This window comes from Pongo pygmaeus, chromosome 6 (genome assembly GCF_028885625.2).
Source record: "Pongo pygmaeus isolate AG05252 chromosome 6, NHGRI_mPonPyg2-v2.0_pri, whole genome shotgun sequence".
Taxonomy (NCBI): Eukaryota; Metazoa; Chordata; class Mammalia; order Primates; family Hominidae; genus Pongo; species Pongo pygmaeus.
Window position 1 is genome coordinate 40,814,284 of NC_072379.2, and position 9,640 is coordinate 40,823,923.

At 47.0% G+C, this 9,640-nt stretch overlaps 1 protein-coding gene across 1 annotated transcript; it reads right to left on the reverse strand.

Annotated features, from left to right (window-relative positions):
- Positions 1 to 4,002: 4,002 nt before the first annotated feature.
- On the reverse strand, positions 4,003 to 9,232 carry IGFBP1 (insulin like growth factor binding protein 1). Its single transcript, XM_054494798.2, has 4 exons — positions 8,707 to 9,232; positions 6,990 to 7,159; positions 5,595 to 5,723; positions 4,003 to 4,696 (listed from the first exon to the last, which is right to left on the reverse strand). Exons 1-4 carry the CDS (start codon positions 9,119 to 9,121, stop codon positions 4,565 to 4,567), a joined length of 846 nt encoding a protein of 281 aa, XP_054350773.1. The 5' UTR covers positions 9,122 to 9,232; the 3' UTR covers positions 4,003 to 4,564.
- Between the last annotated feature and the right edge of the window lie 408 nt (positions 9,233 to 9,640).

The window sequence follows — 9,640 nt, forward strand, 5'->3', positions numbered from 1 at the left end:
ATTCTGGATGTTTCTGTGAGGGTGTTCTTGGATGAGGGTAACATTCAGATTGGTGGACTTTGAGTAAGACAGATGGCCCTCCATAATGGGGGTGGGCATCATCCAATCAATTGGAGTCCTAAATAGAACAAAAGACTGACCAAGCAAGAAGGAATTCTGCTGGCAAACTGCCTTTGCATTCTAACCGCAGCAGTGGCTCCCTGCTAGGTCTCCAGCCTGCTGATTTACCCTGTAGATTTTGGACTTCCCAGCTCCATAATTGCATGAGCCAATTCTTTAAAATAAATCTCTCTATATCCACATCTCATTGGTTCAGTTTCTCCAGAAAATCCTGACTAATACAGATTTTAGTACCTGGAGTGGTTCTAAAGGAACTCAATCTTTTTTTATATTTCAAAGTATTTATTTATTTATTTATTTACTTATTTATTTATTATTTCAATAGATTTTTGGGGAACAGATGGTGTTTGTTTACATGAATAAGTTCTTTAGTAGTGATTTCTGAGATTTTGGTGTATCCATCACCTGAGCAGTGTACCCTGCACCCAATGTGTAGTCTTTTATCCCTCGCTCCCCTACTTCCCTTTCCCCTAAGTTCCCAAAGTCCATTATATCATTCTTATGCCTTTGTGTCCTCATAGCTTAGCTCCCACTTATAAGTGAGAACATACAATATTTAATTTTCCATTCCTGAGTTACTTCACTTGTAATAATGGTCTCCAATTTCATCTAAGTTATAGCAGCACAATTCACAATTGCAAAAATATGGAACCAGCCCAAATGATGGGTCTGAGTGCTGAGTTTACAGCACTTCAGTCAATGAGTAGATAAAGGAAATGTGGTATATGTATGCATGAAATACTGCTCAACAACAAAAAGGGATGAAATAATGGTATTTGCAGGAACTCAATCTTAAGGGTGAGTTTTCTGAATTGGTTCTGGGATTTCCAGAATTGGCAACCTGTTTTGATTATATTTAAAGACACTAATAACTCTATTTCCAGTAACAAAGAGAATACTGATAGTCCATGGCATAATGTTGCAGCAGAGATATGCAAAATATTACCACTGGATATTCTCAAACACTTGTAAGAGGCAAGGATCTGGGTGGCTATGTATATAGTATCTTCAAACATTTTTGTCTAACTAACAAGCATAATGACATTAGCTGGTTGTTCCTAATTAAGCTGGATAAAGTGCGGAAAGGAAAGGATGAGCTCAGGGATTCAAATTCCCAGCTCAAGCACTATATAAATGACCTGAAAGCTTGGATATCTACTCTGAAGGAGTCCCTTGTCTCCTGTAGCTCCAAGACTAGGATTGGTAAAAACGAAACCCTGTGAGTGACTGACTTACAACAAAAATTGAATTCCCAGCCTCCACTTTAACAGTGCTTTCTGTTAAAGTGAGGGCATTGATAGGGAAAGAATGGGATCCTGAAAGTTGGAATAGATATGTATGAGAAGACCCTGATGAAGGTGGAGACATTGAGACACTAATTTCTGCTGAGTTTTCTTTTCCAGTAGAAGCAGGCTCTCCACCCCCATCTGAGGGGATTAACTTTGTATTGCCCGAAGATACTGTAATGGCCTCCCCTGAGGCAGTTGCCATGCAAGACAATATTGCTTCTCCTCAGGACTCACCCCTACCACCCTTTTTTGGTTCTAGACCAGGTCCCAGAAGAACCCTAAAAGTGAGGGACAAAATGTAACCCACGAGGAGGCGCACCACATTCCGAAAGAACTACTTGAGTTTTCTAATATATGTAGATAGAAATCCAGGGAACATGTGTGGGAATTGATATTAGAGGTGTGGGGTAATAGTGAAAGGAACAAAAAGTTGGATCAGACTGAATTTATTGATATAGGCTTACTAAGCAGAGATTCTGTGTTTAATGTTGCAATTCAGAAAGCTAGAAACAGCTCCAACAGTTTATTTAGTTAATTGGCTGAAACATAGACCAAAAGGTAGCATAGACCAAAAGATCTTGAACTGTAAGATCTGCCTTGATTTGCCTCGATTTACGGTAGAAATGAACTCAAAGGCTTAGGGACACTAGAATGTTAGACGGAATTTGTCATTTAAGACCTTCTTACCCACCATGGGCAGGTCCAAAGGGCACATCTTGCACCTTGACCATGAGGAATACATTTGTGAGGGGAGCCTCAGCATACTAGAAGAGCTCTGGCATTGCTCTTCTCTGTAGGCCAGACCGTACAGTGGGAACTGCAGCTGCTGAACCGGGAAACATAAATGCAATGGAAATAATGAGATTCCAGGGGTGGCAGGGACCAAGTGGAGGCACTCAACTAACAAAGGCAAGGTAGGTGCAACTACTCTAATGGACAACAGAGCCAAGGCAGCACTCAGAATAGTCAGACTCCTGTGGATCTATGGCGTTGGCTACTTGATCATGACATTCCTAGAAGTGAAACTGATAGGAAGCCTACTAAATTGTTATGGACTTGTATAAGCAGGAAAGTTCGAGGACAAGTGAACAAAAATCTAATTTGAATCACAAAAACAGAGTCTTGGCACCTCAATCAATTCTCAGACTTAAGCCAGTTTACAGACCCAGAACCCCTTGAATGAAGCGGGGGCTGGGCCCCCTTGAGAAAGGACCCCAGGACACTGTTGAAAATATTTCTCCCAGTGTTCTCCAAAGGGACCTAGAGGCTTTCACCAGGGCAATTGTGGATTGAGGGAAAGGAAGTAATCAGAACTTTCAGGAACTACAGGGCACTGGCTCTGAACTGTCATTGATCAGTTCAGAAGCAATATTGCATTCCCAGAGAGATGGCAGAAATTAGGGCCACCATCAAGGACTTGAAAGATGCAGGAGTGGTGATTCTCACCACATCCCCACTGAACTCTGCTATTTGGCCTGTGCAGAAGACAGTTGGATCTTGGACAACAACAGTGAATTATTATAAGCTTAATGGAGTGGTGACTCCAATTGCAGCTGCTGTGCCAGATGTGGTTTCATTGCTTGAGCAAATGAACACACCTCCTGGCCCTGGGCTGCACCTATCAGTCTGTCCCTGTCCCACATCGGTCTGGCTGCTCCTCTTGATGAGTATGAGTGCTGAGTTTACAGACCAGCCCTAGGGGCATGGCAGAGAGGATGGCAGCCTGGCAGTTATGGGGTTGGAGGGTTAAAGGGGGGACCCAAGATAGGGAGCTAGAGCCTCCAGGAAAAACCAGAATGTCAGGGAGGCCACCAGCCCCACAGGTGAGAGAAGCAGCCATAGATGCCCAGCCTCCAAGAGGTGGCCTGCGGCAAGGAGAAGTGCTTTCCCCCCGACAAAGTGCAGGGGGAGTCCAAGAGACAGGGCTGGAGGCAGCCAGCAGACAGAGATGGAATCCCCTGGGATGGGCAAGGTGCCAGGAAAGATGTGGAGGGGAGGAAAGCAGTCAACAGGGTGAGCAAGAGTTAGGAGGGGCAGTGTTGGGCACACCAAGCAGGGCACAGTGTTAAGGAAGAAGAGCTCTGAGGAGCAGAGAAGAGAGATGCAATCAGGGCTCAGTCATGGAAACAGAAGTGACAAAAAGATGCTGGGAGCCCTGTGGAAGAAGGAGGCTAGCAGGAAGGGAGGGCAAGCAAGGGAAAGGCTAGGGAGCAAAACCAAGGAAGCACTTCTGTCTTGTGTTTAAGAGGAAAGAAACCCTGTTCCTATTTATAAGTTGAACGGAAGGGACAAACCAAACCAAGAGGAAGAGGCTGAGGACCCTGGGGAGGATGGGGACTAATGGAGAGGTGGGACACAGGAATGCCCAGCCTGGCCAGGCAGTGGAGGAAGGTCCCAACGCCACTGGGAAGTGGAAACCCTGGGGCAGCCGGGGCAAGATCTAGGGTAGTTAGGACAAGGGGCTCTGCAGACCCAAAACACCATCTTGATATCACAAAAGCACAAAATGCATAAGGAAGGTGAGCGTGAAGGACAAAGGGATTTCAGAAACAAAGATAATATCACTAAATAAACATCCACAGAGATAACAGTATTTCCATGCAGAATATTTATTGTAAATGTTTCCATTATAGACACGTGTTTAACAACATATCCAGTGTACATTTTAACAGGTGGCAACATCACCACAGGTAGCTTTGATTATGTAATCAACACTTTTAACTTTCCCTACACATGTACATCAAATGTGAGTGGTGGAATATACAAGTTAAGCATCCTCCTTCAAACTACCCGAAAAACTACTCTCTCTTATTTCATTTTGCATTTTCTAGGCAGTATTTTTCCATGCTCTTTAAAAACAGACGCAGGAGCTTTGGAAGAGCAGAAATGCAATTACTTACATACAATATGATAAGTGTTTCATGATATACAAATTGACATAGTACAAGTTATTAACATAGTACAAGTTTTTACTGTGTAGAAAAAATAAACTTACAGTGAATAAATAAACAGCTTTCTATATCAAGTTATGTATGGAGTATAAAAAGTAGTTACTATATATATACATATACATATATATAAATGTGCATGTTCTAGAGTATAAATATACTATATACTTAACTATTTCATGTGACAGAACATTATTTCATCTGTTTTCAGTTTTGTACATTAAAATACATCTGGCAGTTGGGGTCTCCCTTGATCTCTGGAGACCCTGGGATCCTCTTCCCATTCCAAGGGTAGACGCACCAGCAGAGTCCCGCCTCTCCGTCCATGGATGTCTCACACTGCAAAGACAAGACCAAGGTCAAGAGCAGCAGATGACAAGCTGACAGGGAAAGCAGAGCCATAGCTGGCCCTTTTTTCAGTGCAGCCGAGCACTGCAGAGCCAAGCCAAGAGTCCCGGCTGTGAAACCAGCTGCCCATGAGGCAGGCAAATCTCATACCCTCCTGGTTCTCATCATAAAATAGAGACAGTGACCGAGTGGCAAGTGCAATAATGACTTCCCACGTGTGTTAAACAGTACAGTGTGTGCACAGCTGTCTGCTTCATAGCCTGATGTCAGGGGAGCCCAACCCAGTGGGAACATGTCTCATGTGTGCCCCACTGTTCATTGCCTGTGAAGCAGGGCCTAGTCCTCAGTTTCTCCCAATAAAATCTACAGAACCTGTACTTCACTGAGACCTAAAGCACTCCTCAATATGAAATCTTGGTCTGTTTGATCTCATTTATTATCTGGCAAGCCCCAAAAATGTTGTTGTGTTTTATTAGACAGTTCAGGGAGAAAAAATTGTAAGAGCTGTCCAAATAGATACTTGCTTTTCTAAGTTAAGTTTGTTCCCTTCCTCTCTTGTATAGGTGAGGAACCCGAGATCCAAGCGTTAGGGGGCCTAGGAAAGTCTTCCATAGCTATTGGCTTGCTGAGTGATGGAGCTCAGGCTTAGCCCCAGGGCCCCTGGTCCAGCGTGGGTTTTCCTCCTCTGGCGGTGACATATTGACCTGTTCAATAGGCTTTCTTCACCTAGCTGTTCCAGGTTCCCAGAGGGGTGGATCTGGCTCAGTACAACCACTTCTGGTGTCTACTTTGGAGTGGACATTCTTTGCCATGAATGACCGTGGCTTGGCAGGAATGTAGGGCAGTAGTCCCTTTCACCCTGACGACGCACACTGGCAAGGCCACCTACCTGTCTGCTGTGATAAAATCCGTTCTTGTTGCAGTTTGGCAGGTAAAATTTGGAAATTTCTTCTCCTGATGTCTCCTGTGCCTTGGCTAAACTCTCCACAACTCTGTAGAGTTCTATTCGGCAGGGCTCCTAAGAGAATAACTTGACATTAGCATATCTAACAAGACACAGTGAAGTATCAGCCTAGACAATGACTGATGGAAGAGGTTTTGTAGAAGCAGGAGTGACCCTATGATCTGGCCACAGGGACCTGGGACTAGGTGTCATGTGATGTGCTCCCTCTGGGCCTCTTTTTCCCACCTGAGGTTAGTCTGTCTTAAGTTGTTCACGTAAAGAACAAGAACACCATTCTCTCCCTCACCAATCACTCTCTCAACACCTGCACAGAGACATCCCCTGCCAAGAGCCTCACCAACACCACAAAACTCTTCCCAACTCCTCCTGCCACCTACTGAATACTTTTGGCACCCGCCATCTGGTTAGAAGAAGAGTGGGCATAACTCTTAATTAAGAATTTAGCAGAAGAGATTTCTAGATTTTGAATAACTTTCCTCTGCAGTCTACAAGGTTCTTTTACATAAACTAAATCAAGTGAGGATTAAGGCATTCATTTGGATAATTTAAGAATTAACTCTCCTCCATTTATCATTATTCTCAGATGAAATTCCAAAATGTTGAGAAAATGGTTTAATCCTCCCTTTTTCTGGGTAGGTATGTTTGTGGAAGTAATTTTTTTTCTCAAATCAAATCACTCTGACTTTGATTCTCTGTCGCCCTCAAGTGGTAGAATTCAAAACAGACATAATTAAGATAATGGGGAGTTGATGTTTAATGAGTTCCGAGCTTCAGTTTGGGAAGATGAAAATTCTGAAGGTAGATATTGGTGGTGGTTGCAGAATAACATGCATTACTTATTGTTACTTAATGCCATAGAAACCTATGCTTTAAAATAGTTAATGACATATATTACTTAATGCCACAGAAACCTATGCTTCAAAATAGTTAAAACAGTAAATTTTATGTCTATTTTATGACAATTTTTTTAAAGGGAGGCAAATGATACAATGGGGGTGAAAGCAGTTAGGCCCTTGTACTAAGTTTTGGAACAATGTAACTCAATGCTCTGACACCATTTAGAGAGGAGCTCAGAGACATGAAGTAACCTATCGTCAGGAACTACATTTTCTTTGCACCCAGTGGGCTCCTCTCCTGAAAGTCCATGTGTTCACAGTTTGACAAAGTTTAGCTGAGAAATGGCCACTAGGTTTTGGGGGGAAAGCATTTCTTTCCAGGGCATCGGGACCAGGAAGGAGTGGGACAGGTCTGCTTGTCACAGCCGACTGAAGCTACATCCTCTGACAGGAGAGTTCCCACCACCCATCTGCTGGGCCTCACCTTCCATTTTTTGATGTTGGTGACATGGAGAGCCTTCGAGCCATCATAGGTACTGATGGCGTCCCAAAGGATGGAATGATCCTCTTCAGAAGGGGCCATCAGATGGAAATTATCCAGGAGCTCCTCCTCAGTTATCTCTGTGCTCTCTGGGCTTTCAGGGCTCCCTGCCTCTGGAAAGGAAACATTGCAGACCCCATGAGCCCTCCCAAAGCATCTGCCCCTCTCGGGCCCCCAGGAGATCACTTCCTTCCCTCAAAACCAGGCTGGGCCATGAGAATGGCCACATTCCTTAACCTGATTTTCACTGACTCTCACTGTAAAGGACCTTGTAATGGTTTCCAGGAAGAGTGATGACCCAACAGCAATGCCAGCTCTGTTCCTGACAATAGTAAGTTTCAGGGCCTGGCAAGGGTGCCCCACGTTTCTGCTTTTAAAGCAGCAGGGGAGCAGAGCAACAAATGCATTTGCTGAGGCTGAGAACAACCCTAAAGAAGCCAGGATTAGAGTTCAGTTCCTAACAGCATTAGTGGAGAGCCTCAAAACCTCAGCTTCCCCATCCTTAAAATGGGGATTTTACTAATATCCCTGAATGGATGGTACAGTTCATCTAGAAGTGGAGTCTAGAATGCAGCTCTCCTGACCCAAAATACTACCCTCTTCTATTTTGGGGCCCCTGCCTTCCCACGTCCTAAGGGACTTCTCTGCAACACCCCCTCCACCCCCGTGCCAAGAGGATCTTGCAGATAGAGTCCAAAGGTACATGAACAGAATCAGCACACTGGCCTATAAGGGACCCCCTATGGAAATCTATCTCCCTGAGGATCAGTGAGACGACTCCCTTTCATTTCCTCTGAAGGGCAGAGAATCCGCAGGAAATCCCTGTTCCCTCCTTGGAAGGGTCACTGACTCTCACATACTCACTCTAACACCCTATCAGGGTATGGAAGTCCTAATTCCTCCAAGAATGGCACAGGACAGGACGTGCAAGCAGCCCAGATGAGGAGATAGGGGCTGGAGTAGAGAAAGAGGCATTTCCTCCACTTCCCGCTACAAACAAATGCCTGCTTAAATCCAGGAAAGAACCTGATTGTCATGTTCTTAGGGGGCAACATACACATCAAACATTGTTTTTCTATGGCAATGAATGGAAGTGAAGCTTTTAGCCTCAACTCTCACATTATGTTCTGTAAACATCTGGGAAGCACATACTGTATCCAGGACGTATATTACAAAGAACATTCCAAACACCTCCTGGGGAGGCCAGCAGGAGGGATTCCCTTCTTAGGCCTTCCCGGATGCTCCAGCCACTGGGGCTGCCCACGTGCTGGCAAGGAGACTGGTGGGGGACCCAGGGTGGCATCCCAACTGCGGAGGCAGCCCCACCGCCTCCCTCTACTCTTGCTGTCTGGGTCTCTAAAAAATCCCAGGGCTACGAGAGCCAAGTGTGAGCTTCCTCCTTGAGTCTCCACTAAGCTATGTGTGCCCTGGAACATCTTCCTTCTTTTCCCAGGGCACGTCCTGCCAAGACCATGCAATGATCGGCCTCCACTGGGTGACCCAAGCTCCTTCCCCAACTACGTGCTCTGGTTTCAAGCTCTAGTTGTGGACAAGCCCCTGCCCGGCTGCAGCCCCACCCAGTAGTTAGGGGAGTGGGGGTGGGAGGTGCCGGGCGAGGGGGGCGGCAGGAGGTGCTGGAGCAGGGGCGGGACCGTGGTACCTGCAGCATGGGGAGCGGCGGCGTCAGACTCCTGCACGCAGGCGCCTTGGCCGCGGGTGAGGGCGTGCAGAGGTTGCTGCTCCCCCGGCAGCGCGCGGCAACTGAGTCCCCGAGCGCAGCGTGCAGTGGCTACGCCGCACGCGGCGCCCAGAGGCAGGGCGCACATCGGGCAACAGCCGCAGCCGGCGGACCGGGTGACCTCCGAGCACGAGGCGGACACCGGCGGGCAGAGCGCGAGCTTCTCGGCGGAGCAGGGCGCGCACTGCCACGGAGCGCCGGCAGTCACGCCGACCTGGACAGTCAGCAGGAGCAGTACCAGCCAGACGCTAGCAACGGGGACCTCTGACATCTCCAGGCGCGAGCAACAGACAGGAGCAGATGCTCTCTGGGCTGGTGGCGGCGGGCGGTGGCCCATACTCTGGGCAGGTGACGGTGGAGCAGTGGCCAGTGCTCTCTGGGAGGGTGGCGGCGGCGCGGCGGCAGATGCTCGCTGGATGGGATGGCGGTGGCCGATGCTCGCTGGACACAGCGCGTGCCTTATAAAGGGCACAGGCCGCGCCGCTTGCACCAGGAGGTTAATGATTGGCAGCGCGGCACGCTAGGAGCTGAGTGTTCAAAATAAGTTTGTTTTGCTAGTGCACCCAAGGCCCTACGCAAACCGCAGGTGGGAGGAGGGTAAACGGTTTTGATTTCATACTGTTTGTCCCGTTGTTAGGGGGTTCAGGCCCCGAGTTAAAGTCCAGTTCTAACAAGTGCTCAGCTGGGAGGGGGATGACGTTTGTTTTTGTCAAAAAGACAGCCCAGGCCCAGCTGGCCAGGCTCTTTAATTGACACAGAAAAAGCCCTAGAGATCTCCTGCAAAGCGTCTCCTGCAAAAATTTAAAAATCCTGGGCAACACCAGCCCACCCAGCAGTTCTTAAATGCAGAAACCAA

Excerpts from the sequence above, each read along its gene's own strand:
- IGFBP1 (XM_054494798.2), bottom strand. The coding sequence starts at position 9,121 with ATGGGCCACCGCCCGCCGCCACCAGCCCAGAGAGCATCTGCTCCTGTC. Across the intron at positions 5,724-6,989 it reads CCAACATCAAAAAATGGAAG|GAGCCCTGCCGAATAGAACT; the intron begins GTGAGGCCCAGC and ends TTATTCTCTTAG. Across the intron at positions 4,697-5,594 it reads GATTTTATCACAGCAGACAG|TGTGAGACATCCATGGACGG; the intron begins GTAGGTGGCCTT and ends TTGTCTTTGCAG.